This window comes from Sander vitreus, chromosome 4, assembly GCF_031162955.1.
Source record: "Sander vitreus isolate 19-12246 chromosome 4, sanVit1, whole genome shotgun sequence".
Taxonomy (NCBI): Eukaryota; Metazoa; Chordata; class Actinopteri; order Perciformes; family Percidae; genus Sander; species Sander vitreus.
Window position 1 is genome coordinate 25,646,867 of NC_135858.1, and position 22,761 is coordinate 25,669,627.

At 41.7% G+C, this 22,761-nt stretch overlaps 1 protein-coding gene across 1 annotated transcript; it reads right to left on the bottom strand.

Moving 5' to 3' along the window:
• Nucleotides 1-53: 53 nt before the first annotated feature.
• On the bottom strand, nucleotides 54-8,700 carry LOC144517206 (tribbles homolog 2-like). The gene is made up of 4 exons (XM_078249155.1): nucleotides 8,094-8,700; nucleotides 3,789-4,067; nucleotides 3,247-3,539; nucleotides 54-2,240 (listed from the first exon to the last, which is right to left on the bottom strand). Exons 2-4 carry the CDS (start codon nucleotides 4,065-4,067, stop codon nucleotides 1,751-1,753), a joined length of 1,062 nt encoding a protein of 353 aa, XP_078105281.1. The 5' UTR covers nucleotides 8,094-8,700; the 3' UTR covers nucleotides 54-1,750.
• Between the last annotated feature and the right edge of the window lie 14,061 nt (nucleotides 8,701-22,761).

A 22,761-nucleotide genomic window follows, 5' to 3' on the forward strand; every position in this document is an offset into this window, starting at 1 on the left:
TGAATGCAGACACTTTATAGATGTTGACGCAGTGAGATACACACTGAAGACAGTTGAGGGTCTTGACTCAAATCTCAAACATTTTAATCACAACAAGCAAAATACAGACAGGCTTTATACTGACTGTACTGTTCAGAATACAGCAGTATTAACACCAGTAATAAAATATGTCCTTAGTTGAAACCAAGAAAAAACACAGTCTGGGACCAGAACAGTTTATGAAACCCCTTTTTTATTCTCCAGCTGTAACTGAGGTCTTAGTGACACATTCAGAAGAAGGCATCCTATTGGCTGGCTGCAGGTCTGTTGGGTCTTGATCGGTCAATGGGAACACAAGATTATTTTCTTATTCCGATTTAACACATGGTGCTTATTTTAGATCATTTTATCCTGAAATTTAATATGCTCTTGTGTTAGCGGATCAGAAATAGTTTTCTTATGATCACATATTTATTGTGCTGTTATTTTGGGATGATGGTAGATCCAGAGCCACTTTTGTCACATAGTCCTCCAGAATAAGACTGGTGTCCCAGAATAAACCTGCTACAATGAAATTATTATTGTTAACATGTTTGACATCCAGGGTAATTAGACGTCATGTCTCAAGGAAATAAATCATTTTATATCTAATATGATTAAATCGATTTTTAACTGTTTTTATTCCAAGATAACTGGCCTGAAAAATATTTTTAGCGATCATGGCGGCTCTCGGCTTCCATTAAAATCATCAGAAAGGGATTGGACACTTTGATATTTTAAAGTCTGACCAAAGCTGAATTTAAACTTTTCAGTTTTTCAGAAAGATGGTGACTTTCCAACACTGACCCATCCTTCTCTTATACTTCTAGGGAGCAACCAGAAGGTGTAAACAAAGAGAAAGTAGCTGTGTCCCATAATATAATCCGCTTCCTTCAAAGTCCACTTTAAAACCAATGTGTTCATCAGCAGTCTTCATCAAGTTTTTAAAGCTTTACTGCGTCACTTTTGATATTAATGAACGTCCGTTACATTCAAGCCATTGCCAAATGGCAAAAAGACTATCAGCTCCACACAGCTCTCTCTGCATTTCTCAGTATGGCTGTGTTCAGAATCTAATGTCGTCCGGTGACTTTCCTGCGCAGAAACTCGAGTGAAGATAATTATCTCTTCTGAAGAGTCCATGGTTTTTTTTTAATCCTGTGTCCTCCTTGGCTACTAGCAACTGCGTGGAGGAGGGGTGCGGCGCGTGCGCGATCACGTAAGGCTTGTATCATGTGGATACGCCGACAGTGTTAGAATTCCTCATGGGGGCGACAGAAACAACGCACTATAGCTTTAAATCAGACGTGATTATGTAACCAGGTGTTAAAGTGGATCAATCGAATCACCCTTGTGGGATGTCAATAATGAGTCCTTGGTTTAATACTGGCATGTAACTGGTCAAGGGCAAGTGGGAAATAATCCACTTGTTGACAAATGGCAACTGAACCCATTCGTTTGTGTCAGGTACTGGTAGAACTGGTGACTCTGTTATGAACTGGCACAGTATATTGAGTCGCAGTGAGAGGAAGGCACCTGAGGGTTGGGTCAAGTCATCCAGGATCAGACTGTGTGTGTGTGTGTGTGTGTGTGTGTGTGTGTGTGTGTGTGTGTTACATTTAGGTTTAGGTGAAGTTTAGTGAAGGGTTGGGGTATATTAGTTAAGGTGAGGGGCTAAAGGGATGTGCTATATCAATGTGGGACCTCACAAGTATAGAAGCACAAATGTGTGTTAGTGTTTTTCTGTCCATGTTGGCACCACCTGGTCATTGTCCTCTTGTTTATTCTGTAGTGTTTTGTGTGAGCTTTGATGCGTTTTGTGCTTGTTGTGATATGGCGCACCGGGATTGGTCAGCCACGGGTGCATGAGCAGCTCCGTCGCCTTCAGTCTCTCTGCGGGCGACTTCCTCAGCATGCAGCCAATCAGACACTTGGCTCGCGGTGACATCCAATCAGGCAGGCTGAAGGCCCCACAGCGGATCTTGGCGAATAGGGCAGCGGGCTGCGTGTCCTGAAACGGATATCGTCCAATCAGCATGGTGTACAGAGACACACCCAGGCTCCAGATGTCTGCGGCACGGCCCGAATAAGACCTGTTCCCATTGGTCAGCAGCTCGGGGCTGACGTAGGCGGGGCAGCCGTGTCTGTCCGTCAGAGAGTCGTCGTCATGGTTACCTTCCAGGAGGACGCAGTCGTTAAGGCCGAGCAGAGCGAGACGCGTCCTGCAGAAAGAAAACAACACTTTTCAGGGCTCAATGCTAAATTTGTAAAGTGGTTGCAGGCTTGGCAACCAGGCATCAGCTTTAGGTTGCCGAAATTGACAATACGGTTGCCATGTTTTAAACTGCCTATATTTGGAGCAATTAATTTCTTATGTAACTATACCACACATTTTAATAATGAAACGATGAGATAATGGCTTGCAATATAATTTCCCATCACTCTCAAATAGAGGTGCAGCGGATCACAAAACTCCCCGTTCGGATCACAGTTTTGAGTCACAGATCGGATCAATTTTCAGATCAGCACAAAAAAGGGGGGAATTTAAATAATTATTAAAAATGTAATAACGTTTAACAATAATTACTTCTTTGACCAGTAAATTGCTGTTAAAAGACAAAAACGGATGAGAAAAGTGTATTTTACAAAAACCTTGAATACACCACAAGGTTTACCAGTTTTAAGTAAACGCAACATTTAGTCCCGTCTGTGTTGTTTCAATCTGGTTGCCCCGGGCAACCGTTACTGTCGAGCCCTGCTTTCAATCTACATAATGCATCAGCAGTGACAGCAGTAGTATTAGTAATTAGTATTAGTAGTAATTGTAATAACAGTATCGTGACACAAGCATCGTGATATTGTATCGTGATATCGTATCGCGACACAAATATTGTGATACCGTATCATATGGTATCGCGACACAAATATTAGGATATATCGTGATAAATCATATCATGATAGAAATATTGTGATATTGTATCGTGATAATATAGTATCATGACACAAATATGGTGATATCGTATTGTGATAATATCGCATCGCTACACAATCGTATTGTGATATTATATCGCGACACATGATATCGTATCGTGAGAATATATTGTGGGGCCTCTGGTGATTTCGACTTCTAGTTTATAGCAGTATTAGCATTATTAGTAGTATTAGTCTCAAGTGTGTCAGCGTAGTATGCAGTATTGGCAGTATTATCTGAGTACTTGTCAGTCTCACCTGTATTTGTCTGTGAAGACGAACCTGCGGAGCTTCAGGTCTCTCAGGACGACTCCGTGGTGATGACAGTGCGTCACAGCGTTCAGCATCTGAGTGAACAGATGCCCCGCCTCCTCCTCGCCTAGACGCTTCCTGCTTCGCAAGTACGCATGCATGTCGCCGTGGTGACCGGGCAGGAAGACGTATACGCTGTCCTGGCCAATCACCACATCCAGCAGGCTGCAGATGTTATCATGGTGGCCGATGCGTGCGTAGGCAGCCAACCGCTCTTGGTAACCACGTAGAGGAAGCACCTGTAACCATGGCATCAGGTTAGGTTAACGGTTAAAACTGCAATGTGTTTTTGCAATATGAGTATTTTCCGCAGTATTACCAATATTACTAGCAGTAAACAGTATAAGTAGCATTTCCAACATATTTTTCAACAACAATATTTTTTTCAGGATCAGGAATATCAGTATTTCCAACAGTATTAGCATTATTTTTGCAATATTAACAGTATCGATAGTATTTTGCAGTATCAGTAACATGGGTAATTATACCTGGCAAGTGTACTGCTGCTTTGTGTGTGCGTGGATGGCCCTGTAAGTTTTCTCCCCCTCGCAGCGTTCCAACAGGATGTATGATCCGACTCTGGATGGGGATTGGCTCTGGTTGCACTTGGGGGTGGGGCTTCTGAGCCTGAGGCAGTGTAATAGGCCGGTGGCGGGAGGATTCGGATCGAGACGAGCTACTTTACATTTCAGGAAGTTGTCCTGGGGCTCATCCAATAGCCTCTTCAGACACGGCTGAGTACTGGCTGCGGCCGTGCCCATGCTCATCTGTGATTGGAGGAGACAAGTGACGTCATCAGGTTAATTACAATTTACAGCTTTTTTTTGTTACTGTGAAACAGCTGCAGGAGGTGTTTAAAACAAGACATGTCAGACTGCGTCAAAGATGCTGAATATTCTCCATTGGGTTGAGGCAAAGCCACGTGAACACATTCACACCAGCAGTTAGAGCAACATTTCACTTGGAGTCGCGTTTGTGTCCAACTGATATTGAGGCATTATCTGGCTCTTTAACTGCTAAATGCTCCAATATTTTCACCGGCTAGTCTCTAACTTTGCCTGTCTGCTGTTTGGTGCTGAGCAGGTAGTGTACAGCCGGTTTTTAGAGCTTTTAAACTCACTATAAAGCTCTGTAAAGCCGAGAGGAGCTGATTCAGGTGATAATCCTCTGTAGATTCATCACTAGTGACCTCTGTCACATTATCACCTTGTTTTCACATTATTACAATAAAAAAAAATTGATTATAGCCTTTTAATCTTGTATAATTGATTTTTTTTATTTGTTTCATGTATAGAAAGGCATTCTAAGTACATGTACTGTATGCAGATTGTTTATTGTGGACAGTTTACGTATAAGAACATTCATTTTAAGAAGTTGTGGTTATAGTTGGTATTATTTCAAGAATAGTTCTAGTAGAAACTCTCGACTGTTAGTTGAGTTAAAGTTGGAGACTCGCTGGATAAACTTCTGATAAAACGGTTTCATTTTTATCTCTGCAGCGCCCTCTGCTGGTCACATCACAGCTGAGCCTCCTCCCTACACTAAACCCTCAGTTATATTTTCACATAGTAAGAAAGGTTATAGTAGTGTCACATCTCACTGTGTTCTGTGTCTCTGCTGCTCACACATTCCACTGTCAACGTGTCTATAGGCTTCATGATGCAACTTCCTGTAAGCTGACTGACGCTTTAGCTTTCACATCATTGCATCAGAGCACAACAGTTTATAGTTTAAACAGGCTTTAAATACAGTCAACATCTATCACTCACACACACACACACACACACACACTATGAGCGTGTGCGTCTGTTGTTTCATAAAGTTTTTCAGAGCCTGCGGTCGCCTTGGTGATGCTGTGTGGAAACCTGCTGTTGGCCAACACTTGCTTTCACTCTGGTGAAACGCACTGAGTCAGAGCGTTACTGTGGTAGCGTCATCCCCTGACATCCAAACACACACAGACAGTGAATCTGCAGTTTGATGTCTCATCTCGTCACTTTTGGTTTCACAATGAGAGACCTGACTGCTGATAATACACTACAAAAAAAAAAACTCACTAGATACTACTGAACTCTACTGGATCTCTCGGGAAGCATTTCTTGCATCTTTCTTTCTGAACAGAATGCAGCGTGTTCCTCAGGTTAACTTTCCATATCCTGAGACAAATCAGCATCCAGCAAAGCACTTGTTATAAGTCCCAGCCTTGGCGATATAAACAAAAGTTAAACAACAATTAATTTATGACCATACAAAAAAACTACAGCTCCCATTAAATTTAGCACCGGCGCTTGAGCCATCCATATAATTCACCAAAGCTCTTTGAAAGTCGCTTTTTTAGCTGTTTAGCTGTATTCTCTGCCGTCTGCTTTATAAAACCTATACATCGTTCCCTCTTCTCTGTCCGGCTATTATTTATTAGACATGTCTGAGCTCAGCAGAGTCCAGTAGAATCTGCTCGACTCTATTGAGCTCTACTGGACTATAAATTTCCTGCTCCTATAAGATATTATCATGTCTATAACACAACCCAAAAACTATTATACATTTTTAAACTGGGCTCCAGCTCGACCAGGTACAACCCGAGGATGCTGTTTATGTTTAATGAACCAGGTAAAGTGCTCCATGAAAAGTAATATAACACTCTGAAAGAAAGAGGCCATTCTGCATAATGAGCAGCCTACATTAAGTACATTTTGGAGAAAAAAAGATAGGCCTACTTATGTATTTTTACTTATTGAACGGCGTTTACTTGTAATATTTGTATAATTTGTAACTGCTACTTTCACTAAGTCACCCTTTCATTCACCGTTTTGCAAGCCTTGACATTAAGCCTGCAAAGGTCTAGGACTTATGGGAAATTGTGTTCATTAAAAGGTCACTAAAAACAGAAATATTGAATGGAGAAAGAAATCAGCGCCCTTACGTAGATTTATGGAGTGATCCACACATCAGACTGTTGAGTACGCTAAATGTTGAATTTTTAGTTGATCGATGAGATTTTGAACGAGGTTTTCTCACTTCTGGAAATGAAGCTGGGCGTTAAGGTTTTACTTTGGCTCTTTATGCTGAACTCTACTGGTCTCTAGTTATTCTTGTATCTGACTTGGATGGAGTCCTTTAACCCAGCCATACTGAAAAGTTTCCCTCCTGTCTCATCTGAACGTTGACCGTCTCCTCTCCGTCCGGCAGGTCGACATTAAAACTGACTGAAACTCTGTTTGGTCTTTCTGCTTCAGGAGGAAATCTGCACTCTGACATCTTTACAAACGTATCTTAAAACTCGCAAGGGCTGCAACTAACTAACTATTTTCAGTATCGATTCATCTGCAGATTATTTTCTCCTTTAATCAATGAATCGCTTGATTTATACGTTACAAAATAGTGAAAAAATTTTCAGTCTCCCAGAGTCCAAAATGAGGTCTTTAAATGTCTTGTTTTCTCAGACCAACAGTCCAAAACCCAGAGAGAAAATGTTTACTATGATGATAACTATGGTAATAACTTTATTATTGAGTCTAAGTCACTTTGTCTTTATTATATTTCTGTTCATAGTACACACTCGGGCTGCAGTAAACCTAAGTTAAAGTCAGTAAATGTTTTCCCAAGCTTTTCGACCATCTTCATCAGTAGATGGACTTTGCTCCATGGTCATGGAATCAGTGCATTTTAAAGTATCAAAGTTGTTTCTTGAGCTTGGAAATAGTACTTTGACCAAACGATCCCAACTCGAGGCCCACTTACTAGCTTTTTCCAGATCTTTCAACTAGAGATGTCCCGATACCATTTTTTGCTTCCCGATACCGATTCCGATACCCTGAACTTGCGTATCGGCCGATACCGAGTACCAATCCGATACCAGTGTCATATATTTTATTATGTTTTAACAGCTATATACTACTATCCTTGTATGGATGTGATATTATTTCTATCTTTGTTGTCAGTCTGGCTCAGGTTAAACTCTTTGTGAAACATGAACAAACAAAACCAATGAACGCCACAGAACTTTCTTTTATGAGCCAGTTTGACAGTCAGTTATAACGGAAAAAGAACATAAATAAACTACTTTAACATAGATTTTCTGTAGGGCTTTATTACGTGGTATCGGATCGGTGCATAAACTCCAGTACTTCCCGATACCAGCGTTTTAGGCAGTATCGGAGCCGATACCGATACTGGTATCGGTATCAGAACATCTCTACTTTCAACCGTATTGCACAGTGTGGCAACACAGGCAAGCAGTCCAAAAAAATAAAAGCAAAAGCTTCCAGCTCACATGTCAACAGCCCCATCTCCATGACAACTGAGCACACTCCATGCGCTAAGGAAGACCATTGAAGACCTCTACTCAGCAGAGTCCAGTAGAATCTGCCCGACTCTATTGAACTCTACTGGACTATATCTCCTGCTCCTATAAGAGATGATCATTTCTATATAATGTATAGATGTATATAATATATAACTGCGATAACACTACCCAAAAACTATTATACATTTTTAAACTGGGCTCCAGCTCGACCAGGTACAACCCGAGGAGTTTGTTTAATGGACCAGGTAAAGTACTCCATGAAAAGTAATATAGCTAACACTCTGAAAGAAAGAGGCCATTCTGCATAATGAGTAGCCTACATTAAGTACATTTTGGAGAAAAAAAAAGATATGCATACTTGTGTATTTTCCCTTGATTGAACGGCGTTTACTTGTAATATTTGTATAATTTGTAACTGCTACTTTCACTAAGTCAAGGATCTGAGTAGCCTACATCTTCGACCACTGATCTCAGGTCAGTTTCTTACCTTGTGTTCTTCAGACAGACAGACTGGTCCAAACTGCAGGTCAACAGAAACCCAGTAGACTCAGCGGGGAGCAGATGGTCGGTCTGTCTGTCTGTCTGTGGAGCAGAAGTAGCTGAAGACATAAAAACCAAAGGTTTTCTTGAAGTTTGAGCTCCGCCTGGAAGCAGCAGGTCCGACACTGGTGGGAGAACTGGAGCGGACTGTCCGGTGATGACGTCTTTGGCTCGTTATTATTGTCTAGGTTGCGCAACGTGTCGTCAGTCAGCTGTGAGTTCAGTTTCGTCTTCAATCTGAGTGAAATTAAACTGACGGTGAAAAGCGGAAGAAAAAGCAACCAAAACTGTTTTTAAAAAATGAATAAAAATGAAACTATTTTATATGTAGGCTATACAGTATATCCGGAGCTGAAGTGAACAAATAAAGCCGAGTTAAACCGAGTCCTTAAGTCCGTCCGTCTGAGTTAAATGAAGATATTGTCCGTGTGTGTCGTTCTGCTTTCTATCCAGACTGACCTTTTCGGACTCTGGTCTGCTTTGACCCTGCTCCTATCCAGAACTTTCAGCCTTACTGCCGAGGACTCGGGCTGACTGGTCTATTTGGTTACGTTATTTCCTCCGTGATTTCGTCATCCCGCGGGGGGCGGAGCCTCGATGTTGCAATCCTGAGCCGATCAGTCGTCAGAAAACCATGGACTGTATATAGAAGCAGAAAACAGACACGAGACTCAACAGAGCTGTTTCATTAGGTTTCTTTATTGAACAAAACGATAGCCAGTGGTGGAGGAAGAACAATACTCAGAGGCTTTACTGGTTACAAATACTGCTACAAGTGCTGCATTCAAAATCCTAAGTAGTACAAAAGTGTTACTTTAAATATATGTATTAAATGCTATGTTAATTTAAAGTACTCATTATGCAGAATGGCCTATTTCGGATTATTTTAATATTGGATTATAATTATTGATGCATTAACGTGTACATCACTTTAATGCAGGTGGTAAAGGTGAAGTTCATTTTAATTGCTCTAGTATGGATAGCCTAAACTAATAATATTCTTTTATTAGTTGATTTATTCTTTGTATTAACAATCTAAACCTGCAAAGTAACTAGTAGCTAATGCTATGAAATGATTGTATTGGAATAAAAACTACAACATGTGCCTCCAAAATAAGGAGTAAAAGTAGAAAGAAGAGTACAATGGAAATACTCAAAGTACCTCACAATTGTAGGCCTACTTACAATACTATACAAAACATACTGTATATGTCACACAAAAGAGCTTCTGTTGCACGGGTGATATCTGTTGACAGCTTTCTTGTTATGAGAATGAGAAATAGCACCACCGGTAAGATACATTTTACCAACAAATATTGTTCCAGTAGTAAGTTGTGTTAAACACTTTCTGACAAAGTGAGTGTACCTTTCTGTTATGGGAAGGAGAATACATGTTAAAAATATCACAGAGACAGCAATGTGATGATGTCAGCAGCTGCAATAGTCAGTTTTACTTTTACACAACAGCTGCTTGTCTTATATATATGGAAGATTATTACAGTATACACTATTAAAAAAAAAAATCACAAACTTTGTGTAGGGCCTTCAAAGTCATTTTATTTTGCTGTCAGAATTGCCTTTGTGTTTGAAAGGTGATGTACAAATAAAATTACATGGACTTTACTTTTTAAATCCCCAGAATCCCAAATCCCAAACTATTTAAAGCAAAAGTAGTACCACAGAAGAAAGAGATGTTTTCCTCTGACAGAAATATGTAGTAGATAAGAAGTTTTCCCTTGACAAAAACAACAGTTTTATGCAGTAGATGTGAGGTTTTCCTCTGACAGTAACAGTAGTATATTACAGTAGATGTGAGGTTTTCCTCTGACAGTAACAGTAGTATAGTACAGTAGATGTGAGGTATTCCTCTGACAGTAACAGTCGTATAGTGCAGTAGATGTGAGGTTTTCCTCTGACAGTAACAGTAGTATATTACAGTAGATGTGAGGTTTTCCTCTGACAGTAACAGTAGTATATTGCAGTAGATGTGAGGTTTTCCTCTGACAGTAACAGTCGTATATTGCAGTAGATGTGAGGTTTTCCTCTGACAGTAACAGTAGTATATTGCAGTAGATGTGAGGTTTTCCTCTGACAGTAACGGTAGTATATTACAGTAGATGTGAGGTTTTCCTCTGACAGTAACGGTCGTATATTACAGTAGATGTGAGGTATTCCTCTGACAGTAACGGTAGTATAGTGCAGTAGATGTGAGGTTTTCCTCTGACAGTAACAGTCGTATATTACAGTAGATGTGAGGTATTCCTCTGACAGTAACAGTAGTATAGTGCAGTAGATGTGATGTTTTCCTCTGACAGTAACAGTAGTATAGTGCAGTAGATGTGAGGTTTTCCTCTGACAGTAACAGTAGTATATTACAGTAGATGTGAGGTTTTCCTCTGACAGTAACAGTCGTATATTACAGTAGATGTGAGGTTTTCCTCTGACAGTAACAGTAGTATATTACAGTAGATGTGAGGTATTCCTCTGACAGTAACAGTAGTATATTACAGTAGATGTGAGGTATTCCTCTGACAGTAACAGTAGTATAGTGCAGTAGATGTGATGTTTTCCTCTGACAGTAACAGTAGTATAGTGCAGTAGATGTGAGGTATTCCTCTGACAGTAACAGTCGTATATTACAGTAGATGTGAGGTTTTCCTCTGACAGTAACAGTAGTATATTACAGTAGATGTGAGGTATTCCTCTGACAGTAACAGTAGTATATTGCAGTAGATGTGAGGTTTTCCTCTGACAGTAACAGTCGTATATTACAGTAGATGTGAGGTATTCCTCTGACAGTAACAGTAGTATAGTGCAGTAGATGTGAGGTTTTCCTCTGACAGTAACAGTAGTATATTACAGTAGATGTGAGGTTTTCCTCTGACAGTAACAGTAGTATAGTGCAGTAGATGTGAGGTATTCCTCTGACAGTAACAGTAGTATATTACAGTAGATGTGAGGTTTTCCTCTGACAGTAACAGTAGTATAGTGCAGTAGATGTGAGGTTTTCCTCTGACAGTAACAGTAGTATATTACAGTAGATGTGAGGTTTTCCTCTGACAGTAACAGTAGTATAGTGCAGTAGATGTGAGGTTTTCCTCTGACAGTAACAGTAGTATATTACAGTAGATGTGAGGTATTCCTCTGACAGTAACAGTAGTATATTACAGTAGATGTGAGGTTTTCCTCTGACAGTAACAGTAGTATAGTGCAGTAGATGTGAGGTTTTCCTCTGACAGTAACAGTAGTATATTACAGTAGATGTGAGGTTTTCCTCTGACAGTAACAGTAGTATATTACAGTAGATGTGAGGTTTCCCTCTGACAGTAATGAATTAATCCCACGTGTTGTTTGTTTATGAAACCTGAACAGGTGACCTGCAGAGCTGCAGTCACCTGCTGAACTTTGACATTTGACCCTAATCTGTGCTCGGCTCAGCAGTCACCTGAGTTTTACCCTTCAGACATGTGTGACATGTCTCGTCTTTTCCTAAACTGTTTCCTCTCACATGTCCCACCTCAGCTCACCTGTTTCTGCCCCTCCCTCTCTGATCGACCCACACAGGTTAGTGTGACCTGTTATACGTTAACTCTGTATCCGTCCACCACGCTAAACCATCCCAACTATTATTTGATGGATTACCATGACAGAACAATCATGTCCCCATCAGGATGAATTGTAATACATTGGTGATCTTTTGACTTGTCATATAGCGCCATCATCAAGTCAAAATGTATTTATCAATGACCAAAAAACCTATGACATTCATGGGAATGTCATAGGTTTTGCAGGTATTGGTCAGTTTTGGCTGTACTTTGTGTTTAATGCTCATGAACTGTCCATAAACAGAGATGTTCCTAAAAATGCCTTTGATTTCACTTTAATGGAGAAATATCTGATAACTAACTTACAGTGGTAAAAGACGTACGTAAAGTGTGTTACAATTACAAGTCCTGCATTTGAAATTCTACTAAAAGTACATAAGTATTACCAGCAAAATGTACTTAAAATATCAAAAGAAAAGGATCCATTATGCAGAATGACTCATTTTAGAATCATGTTTTTTATATTATTGAATTATTGTGTGTTTAATATATAAAGTATATATAAGTAGCATAGATTGAATATATTTGATGTATTGACCAATAACTCAAAATTGTACTTAAGTACAGTACTTGAGTAAATGTACTCAGTTTCTATAACTGCAAACCTACATGTGATTACAGGAAGTTTCCCTCCACCACGCACAAAGAGGGAAAAGACTTTCCAGCCAGAACCTCAAAGTATCTTCAACTGAACTTTAGAAGTAATTTGTAAACACAAGGAGTACTGTGTATTTAAGTAGTTTTAGTAATGTTAGTCAGTATAGAAAGGCGGACATGTGAGACACAAAAGACATGTGAGACATGTTGATTAATTCCAGCAAGAAGCACAGACACCTGCTACTCTACAAAAAATGAGGTCCCATCTTCATTATGTAGATTTCCTGTTTGTCTGCGGTGACCTGTGTGTGTGCGTGTGCGTGCGTGCCTGTGTGCGTGCGTGTGTGTGTGTGTGTGCGTGTGTGTGTGTGTGTGTAGTTAGCTCTGCTCTGATTGGTCAGATTCCACGTGACAGGTGGAGAGCCTGCTGACCTGGTTACACACACACACACACACACACACACACACACACACACAGCAGGTTATCTCAACATGGTTAGTGTGTTTTTACGCCACATGATGAAATATTGAAGAAACAGAGGAGGAACACTGCGTGTGTGTGTGTTAAACTTTACTGTCTCTTTCATAACCGACGTGATGAAATCAGAGGCCAAGTGCCTGACTCAACTACGGCCCGCCACGAGAACACACACACACACACACACACACACACACACACACACACACACACACACACACTGTCTTTCACACTGTCCTCAATCTCAGGATTATCACCTGTGTGACACCTGTGCTGCTGTGATGCTCAAGTTTTGATCCCCTGTGTGTGTGTGTGCGTGCGTGCGTGCGTGCGTGCGTGCGTGCGTGCGTGCGTGCGTGCGTGCGTGTGTGGACCTGCTGTGTGGTCTCAACTCTGTTCTGGTGGCCTCTCTCTGTGTTTTGCTTCAGGGCATCTTGAGTGTAGCGAACAGTGGGAGTTTTAAAAAGACAGTTTAAGCTCCGGGGGTGGTTCAACATCACAGTATCTTGGAGTGTATTGATCCAGTGTGCTCGAGGGTCTGTGCTAAATGCTACGGTGGCCCTGAAGTGCAAACCACGACAGCACTTTGTAGCGATTTGCTGTCATGTTGTGTGAATTGCTGTCATGTTGTGCGATTTGCTGTCGTGTTGTGGCGATTTGTAATGTTATATAGATTAAGATAAGGCTTTATTGATCCTAGGGGCAAATTCACAAGCTAAACAGCATTGTATAGTAAGTAATTAAAATTAGCTCCGCCTTTACCAACTGTTATGTAATGCATTAATAATTATAATATCATATATGATTCTGAAATGGGCCATTGTGCATAATGAGTACTTTTACTTTTTGTTCTTCAAGTAGTCTATATTTTGATGATAATCTTTTTATACCATTACTTTTATGGTTATGGCTTTCATGGTTTATGGTTAATTTTGAATGCATGAGCTTTACTTTACACAGTGGTATTGCTACTTTTACTTAAGTACTTCTTCCACCTCTGTATTTAGGATCCAGAGGCGTCCTGATCTGTTACTGTAGGAGTTAAATGAGATGGTGTTTAGGCAGAAACATGCACCGGAGAGACATCCATTGATGAAAAAAAGAGGTTAAAAGATACACAAGAAGAAATAATGTTTTGTGACTGACGTGTGCAATGCAAAACAGCCCCCCCCCCAACCTCACAGTGACACATTTACAAAATGTGCTCGTACAGGTGCTTAGATTTACTCATTTAAAAAAAAAAAAAAAAAGTAAAACATATGATTTCATAAAAACATCATGTGAAATGTTATATATACAATACCTTGGCCACAATTTCTGTACCTTCCTTTTCAACTAAACTAAACAGTTAATTTTATGATGTCAGTATATTCTCAAATAGTATGGTCTTAGCCACTGTTGGTTGTTGTTTCCAGACAGAGTGAAGAAAACATTCAGATAGATAAAAATCAGTTTAAAGAGTTTTCATTTTGCCTAAAAACCTACAACCTAAAGTGCTTGTATTCGCTGTCGCAGCGTCATGGGTGCGGCATATATTTTCCTGCTTTTTTGTCCTTTGCCAATCACACCTATGATGTATTTATTAATTCAATATTTCATTCATTCAATTAGTTTAAAACTACAGATGACATAGCTATAAATAAGTAAACTTACTTACTTAATGTACTTAACTAACATCACGTACGTAAGTTATGTAACAAATACTCTAACCCAAACCATAAACTTTTACTAAACGTAACTTAGAAGTTTTAATGTACTTATTTAAACCCAAATCACAATTTGTTCCTAAACCTAACCATACCCTACATGTTGAAAAATGACGCTTAAGGTCCTGACCAAGCATCTGTATGTGACGAGATGGGAGTGAGAATGTTTTGTGCTATAAGTACAGCCTCACAGAGCCGCTGGCTGTAGACTTTTAGTGTTGTTTAATTCATATATGCTGGAGCTGCTACCCCCGCGACCTGATACTGGATAAGCGGACGAAGATGGATGGATGGATGGATAATTTATATATAAATAACATTTTTCTAAATCATTTCTTTCGTTCAAATTACAAATTAAGAGGATTGTGCACCGCTAAAGTTTTTTAAATATGATTATTGGTTATGATAGTTGTGATCTTTTTTGGGGCGCCTCTGTCATCTCATGAAACCTGATCTTGTCTCGTCAGTTCATACGCCACTGTAATCCCCCACTGGGCGCACACACGCATACACGCACGCACGCACGCACACACGCACGCACGCACGCACGCACACACACACACACACACACACAGTATTTAAGTGTCTTCTTATCTCAGTTTTGCATCATCCCTGGTGACCTCTCTGTGTGTGTGTGTGTGTACGTGTGTGTGAGAGAGTGTGAGGGGGGAGATACATCTCTATAAACACACACACATACAGTGAGGCCGGCCTGGGATTGTCTCCGTGATGAAACCAGCAGTAATGTCTGCTGTTGGCATGACGACTCCATCCACTTTGACATGACTGTGTGTGTGTGTGTGTGTGTGTGTGTGTGTGGGTGGGTGGGTGTGGGTGTAATGGGGGGTTTGACCTTTGACCTCCTCACTGTGTCTGTTAAAGAAAGCACTCAAATGTATTATATAGTGTCCTAAATCTCAAAATAATATTATACTGCAGCGTGTGTGATGATCTTTTGGAGCAATGAATTATGTTGAATCCCTTATTAAACCTATGTAGCATTTGATTTGGTCTTAAGTTATATGTTTTTACAAGGCAAGTTCATATTTAGAAAGTTAATCTCTTCAACTAACAGTTAAAGAACTAAATCTAGTTTTGCAAGATATAAAAAAACATACTTTTAGATTAGTCTCCATTTTGGTAAATGGAAAACTTAGTCTCAGTAGTCTTCTGTTGTCTTACAATGAATGCATTTTTATTTTACAATACTCAGGGGCATAGCACAAAATTCTGGGCCCTGTAGAAAGGCATTTTCTATGGGCCCCTCCCCGCGTCCACAGCTATTCATTCTAGTATCTTTTTGGGCCCTCCTCACATGAGGGCCCTGGGCTCTCAGTCCACTTTTCCCCCCCAGTCCGACGCCCCTGATACCCCCTGGTACCAGGAAACAGACCCAACACAACTTTAGTGGCATGGAGTTTGCTTAAAGAAACATCCTTTCAGAATCAAGAAACAAGGTCACAGATGGAGGTTGTGCGTCTCTTCTTAGTTATCTAGTCCAAACAACACAACACCTGTCTCCTGCCAGCATCAAGAAACTGAGACTCAACGTCTAACCTTTCTGAGTAGACAGGCCGGGACATGCTGACAGAGAAAGGGAAAGGACAGGGTCAGTTTATCACAACACTGCGGCAGAAACACATAGCCTACCTAAAAGTATTTTTCCACCACATTTGTTATGTATGTATGTATGCTATTTATTGTTTATATTTACATGTTTCATGTCTGCTGTAGTTTGCTTGCCTCCTGTTTTTCTTATTCAACAACCAGTTTTTGTCCTTGCTGACTCGTGTAGCTGAGCAGATACTCTGACATCTAAATGTTCAGTTGATTTGAATAAAAAAAAAACAACCGTCAATACAACAATAAATGATGAAAAAAAAATGTTCAGTTGATTTGAATAAAAAAAAAACAACCGTCAATACAACAATAAATGATGAAAAAAATATATAAACTTTCAGAATGTTTTTCAGCATCACGACGAAAGACTAAAAACTATGCAGACAGTTTATAATCACCTAAACAATGTAAATATAGAAGAAACATCAAATTATAATTCTTATGTTAACACTAAAATGTGTGTGTGTGTGTGTGTGTGTGTGTGTGTGTGTATATTTGTGGTTTCAATGCTCCCCTGTGAAACAATCAAATGCAACTTGAGGCAATACCCTACACACACACACACACACACACACACACACACACACTTGCCCATCTCTGCATGAAACAAACAAAACAAACATACACACACTCCCTCCATCGCCATCCGGCTGCTTTCTGCCGTAACGAGGTGCAATCAACACGCAATGCTGACCAACACACACACACACACACACACACACACACACACACACACACACACACACACACACACACACACACACACACACACACACACACACACACACACACACTCTGAGACTGGTTGAAAGATGAAGTGAGACTCTGATTGCCGAAGAGTTACAGAGTGTTGACTTGTGTGTGTCTGTGCGTGCGTGCGTGCGTGCGTGCATTGACCTCATACTGCCATGATGTCACATCCACAACAGTTGCATTAACAGCAGCTGCAGTCTTCATGTCCACAGACATTAAAGTTTCTAACTTTTTTGCAAGAAAGTGAACTCAAAGAAAATCACATTTTCTAGTTTTCTTATCTATTCATTTTCACTCAATTTAGTACACACTGAATGACATGAATTCAGGATTGTGACTACTGAGGTCATGTCACTTTATATTGAACAGCTGGAACACAGCAGTTGATGTCTAATAACAAACACTGTGAATGACAATGATGGACATTGTCATTTCTTACGTTTTAAAAATCCTTCTACAATCTGTTGTTTCTGTCAGCTAATCATAGTAAATGTCAGTACTTTCTAATGGGGCAAACAGTGTTGGGCAGTCACAAATTAATAAAGAGTAGTGTGATAAATAAATTAGGGCTTACGTCCTCAGCCTGACGCTTCTCTGCCTAACATAACAAATGGGGATCATGAGATAGCAGCATTTTGTTTAGCTGTTGCATGAACCTTGTTGCAGTAAATATGGAAACAGTTCTGACTATGAACACAAACACATTGAAGAGTTTCAGCACCATAAAAAGTGTAATCTGCATTTGTTGAAGGTTCAGTGTCAGCGGATATTTGTGCTCTGATTTATTAATGAATAAATATTAATTAACTTTTTATAGTGTTTTTTTTATGTAATGAATCAAGTCCAGTTATCTCTAGTCCAGTTTGAGATCTGCACACACACACGCGCACACACACACACACACACACGCACGCACGCGCGCGCACACACACACACACACACACACACACACACACACACACACACACACACACAAACACGCACACACACAAACAATTGCCAATAAAACATGAATGACACTCAAGTGAAGGACTTCAGTCAGATCAGACACAATGTTTAAAGTCAGTATTTGTTTCTGTCTGATTCAACAGTACTGAAGGAGACATGAAGAATAGCATCTTTCACCAGAGGGAGACAAACTCCACCAGCTCAGCAGGTCTGCTCCGTCTCAATCATCCTCTTTACAGAGACTAGTTTGCTTCTGCTTTTTGAAATGTGAAAAAGCAGTTGAGTATGTTTTTAAAATATGTCAAATCTGGACTATGAAGTGTCCCCACTTTACAAAACCACTAGTCTCCACTATTTAAAAATGCCTTCACCTTCTAAAGATGCCCCCGCTTTCTCAAACAATGTCTTCATTTTCAAAAAATGTCCTTACTTTAAAATGATGTCCGTACTCTTTGAAAAGTCCTCATTTTGCAAAAATCTCCACACTTTACAAAATAAGTCCCCACTTTCCCAAAAAAGTGTCTTCACTTTCTAAAAATGACACCACTTTTCAAAAAATGTCCTCACTTTCAAAAACACTTCCCCACTTTGCAACAATGTCCTCACTTTCCGTTTTCATTTACTTTGGAAAAGACATCCCCACAGTTTCTCTCATTGCCTGCTGTATTTGGTTCCTAATAGTTTAGAAATAAGCTGCACTTTTCTCAAAATAACATTTACTACAATAATTACACTCTAAATAGCATTATTACAGGTGTGTACTGAGATGTAAAATTTAGTTTTATCTTGGTTGTAGTGAAAACTGAAGGAAATCAAAGGTCTATTTCCTGACAGTATTAGCGCGAGTGAATCAGAAAGTCCACAGAAATCCTTTAAAACTGTAATTAAATCCAGCCGGCTTGCATCCAAACTTGTGACTGTGAGATGTTGGTCACAAGTCTGCAGATATCATTTTGTGTGTGAGTTTGGTAAGAAGCTGCAGGCTGATTGTGAGGTGCCATATTTTTAGGAAAGACAAAGTGAGCCCTCAGAGCCTCACAGGCCTTTTATTTATTTTTTTAAACTTAAAAACATTTATTTCTACTCTACAGCTTCATTTTGTATACACATATTCATATTCAGTTTATTTATCATGGCGTATAACTACATACAATTCACTCAGTTTTATTGTATCAGGTGACTCTATAAACTGAATATAAATTGTGTCCATTATCGTTTTTACTTCGTGTCTCCTTTGGGTTGCCAGATCTGTCTCTGTCCACCTCACTGTCACATGGCTCACACCATGGTTTCTGTGATTGCCGTTGGCTGTCCACGCACACAATGTGTTTTTACTCCTGCTAAAGATTTATTTCAGATCTTCTCTCTCGGTTCCTGCAGTGTCATTCAGACGTCACACTGACAGAAAAAAACATAAACTGTTTTCCTCACGAGGAACTTGAGTTCCACTGAGAGTTAGAAACAAAATAAAACCTTCCTTCAGCAGTTTGTGGAGCAGCGGAATGTCTGAGTCGACGCACAGAGAATCTGAAATATTCCCTGACGTGTTCGTGATTTTACACACTCACTTTGTTTTTACACACACAAGTGAGTCCGACCTATTTACACAGAGGCAGACCTTATGGCCGTGTCATGAAGAACAATAAAATATCTGTAATATAAAACGAACAGAGCTAAACATGCTGAACAGCAACTTATAAACAAATTGACTAAAGCTTGTTAGTGTTGTCATCAGAATTGTGTGTTTAATGCATAGACTGTTCATATTTACAGTCTATGGTTTAATGCATTGGTGGAATGTTACTAAGCAGGGGAGGAGTCAGACATTGTAAACATTCGGGGGGGCTGGGGGCATGCTCCATTCACGGCAGCTGTGTGCATTATTTTTAAAGCCATTTTATAATAGAATGCTTAAACATCTGTAAATCATTTGGTAAGTTGCCAAGTAAAATAATCATCCTGTAGCCCACATCTTTGTATTTAATTGTTCTCCAACTGTCTTGAAACCTTCATTTAGTCAAGTTCAAGTAATGGAACTTTTTGTGATGGTTGGAGTCCGGCTGGCTGTGAGTTTCTGTTTTTCTTTTTCCTCTGTTATGTTTTGCTGGCAGTTTGTGTTGGCTCTGCCTCTCCGTCTCTCTCTGTGTTCCCCCCTCCCCTCCTGCCTGTGACAGCCAGCTGATTGTGCACACCTGCTCGCCTCCTCACTACCACGCCTCCCGCTGTACACACCTGCCGGTCATCAACTACAATCAAGCTCAGTATTTAAACCCCGGATTGACTCACCATATTCGCTTGATCATTACTCCTGTCTCCTCGGTGACACATGGCTCAAGCGTCTGAAAATTATCCTGTGTGTTTTCCTGCCTGTACTTTTTATAATCTGTTTTCTGTCTTCCCATTTCAGTCATTACCTTCAGACACTCTGCCTCCAGTCAGCTGGCTTCTCCATCCAGTCCCTCCCTCACGGTTTCCTGCTGCAGCCTGCCTCAGCTATCGCCTCCCAGCGCTTCAGTGCTTCCCCTGCGGATCTCCCAGCCCCGGTCTCCCCGTGCTCTCGGAGCTCCCACTCTGTTCCCTGTTCCAGTCTCCGCGCCCACACTTTTGTCCCTGGCATCCACCTTCCCACTTCCCCATTCGCTTCCCCATTTTTCCCTAATAAAATAACTTTCACTGAGCTCTGCGTGTGGGTCCATTCTGTCCTAACCATAACAGAACGATCAAGCCAGTATGGCCCCGGCAGGCTCACCTCCCCCCTCTGATTCTTCCAGCCCCCCACCCCATGATCTGATTTTCGCCGTGACCTTCCAGGGAGCGTTGCTCGGCCAACATTCTACGGCTCTTCAAGCCATGGCTGAGACCATTCGCTCCCTGACCGAGGAGGTCCAGCATCTAGCCACCCAGCTTCGCCACACTGACACATTTATTTCTACTCTACAGCTTCATTTTGTATACACATATTCATATTCAGTTTATTTATCATGGCGTATAACTACATACAATTCACTCAGTTTTATTGTATCAGGTGACTCTATAAACTGAATAGAGTCACCTGATTCCCTTCTGATTCCCCCGGTAATTCCTCTCGGGCCGTCTCCCCGCCTCGCGCCTCAGCACACAATTCCGCCTCGCTCCCCGTCGTTTCTACGCTCCTCAAGTCCCCAGTCTCTTCCCACGAGAAATTCTCCGGCGTACTGGGAACCTGCGAGGGGTTTCTCGTGCAGTGTACCCTGGTATTCAGGAGGCAGCCATTAACCTACAGGTCAGATGAGGCCAAGGTGTGTTTCGTTGCCGGGTTGCTCCGTGACCGCGCCCTCGATTGGTATACCTCCGTGAGTGAGGGGCAGCCTCACCTCCTCTCCTCGTACTCCTCCTTTGTGGAGGAATTGAGGAGGGTGTTTGATCGCCCTGTGCGAGGAGAGGGGAAGGCTTCCTGGCTCATGTCGCTCCAGCAGGGGGATCGCAGCGTCGCAGAGTGCTCGGTTGACTTCCACATCTAGGCTGCCAGATCGGGCTGGAACAGTCCGGCTCTCCATTGAGCATTCTTGGCCGGTCTTAGTGAACGCATTAAAGACCATTTGGCCGCCAGGGATGAGCTCATCGAGAGACAGCCATCGATTTGGACAATCGCCTTCGAGAGAGAGAGAGAGAGAGAGAGAGAGAGAGAGAGAGAGGGTCCTGCGGCTCCTCCTCTTCCCAGTCCTGCCCTCCGCCATCTCGGGTCCCTGCTCCCCCGCCGTCCCAGTCACGCTCTGAGGCAGCTCCGGCACCCTCTCCTCTTCCTCCACCCGAACTGATGCAATTGGGCCGCACACACCTCTCCCCGGAGGAACGGGAACGCCGCCGCCGGTCCTTATTTGTCCACCTGCCCGGTTCGCCCAAAAGAGTTGGCTCGCCAGTAGCGTTGAGAGCTCTGGCGAGCCGAACTTTCCCCAATTCCCGCCTCCTGCTGGACGTCTCCCTGTCATGGCAGGAGGTGACGCTTCCTCTGGGGGTGTTAGTTGATTCTGACGCCGACAAAAATCTTTTGGATGTTGAGATCGCTCGGTAGCTCGCCATTCCCCTTGACACTCCCCTTCATGCCACCGGCCTTAGTGGTCAGCCTCTCACCACAGTTACTAACTGCACTCCCCAGCTCCGTCTCCTAACCTCGGGTAATCACCATGAGTCAATCTCGTTTCACCTTGTCACCTCTCCCGCCAACCCTATCGTTCTAGGTCTCCCCTGGCTCATTCTGCACAACCCCAACGTGGACTGGGTGCAGGGGAGGATCAGAAATTGGAGCCCTCACTGCCATGCATCGTGTCTACTATCTGCTCGAGCCCCCGGTAAGCCCACTCAAATTCACACTCCTCCTGTTCCTCCTGACTTAACTCTCATTCCCTCCGAGTACCATGACCTTGCCGCCATATTCAGTAAAGATCAGGCCCTGTCCTTACCCCCCCACCGCCCTTATGACTGCTCCATTTCCCTCCTCCTGGACGCCCCGCTCCCGTCTAGCCGTCTGTTTAATCGGTCCCGTCCGGAGAGAGAGGCTATGGAGCAGTATATTAAAGATTCCCTGGCTGCTGGCATTATTCGCCCCTCCTCGTCCCCACTAGGCGCCGTTTTTTTCTTTGTCTCCAAGAAAGACAAATCCCTCTGCCCTTGTATTGACTACCGGGGGCTCAACGCCATCACAGTTAAAAACAAATACCCGCTTCCCCTCATGGACTCAGTATTTGAGTCCCTCTCCCGGTCTGCCATTTTCACGAAGTTAGATCTTCGCAATGCTTACCATCTTGTGCGGAACCCGGGAGGGGGACGAATGGAAAACAGCATTTAATACTCCGCTAGGGCACTACGAGTATTTGGTAATGCCATTCGGCCTCACCAATGCCCCCGCCGTTTTCCAAGCCCTCATTAATG

Excerpts from the sequence above, each read along its gene's own strand:
- LOC144517206 (XM_078249155.1), bottom strand. The coding sequence starts at position 4,067 with ATGAGCATGGGCACGGCCGCAGCCAGTACTCAGCCGTGTCTGAAGAGG. Across the intron at positions 3,540-3,788 it reads AGCAGCAGTACACTTGCCAG|GTGCTTCCTCTACGTGGTTA; the intron begins GTATAATTACCC and ends CCATGGTTACAG. Across the intron at positions 2,241-3,246 it reads GTCTTCACAGACAAATACAG|GACGCGTCTCGCTCTGCTCG; the intron begins GTGAGACTGACA and ends TTCTTTCTGCAG.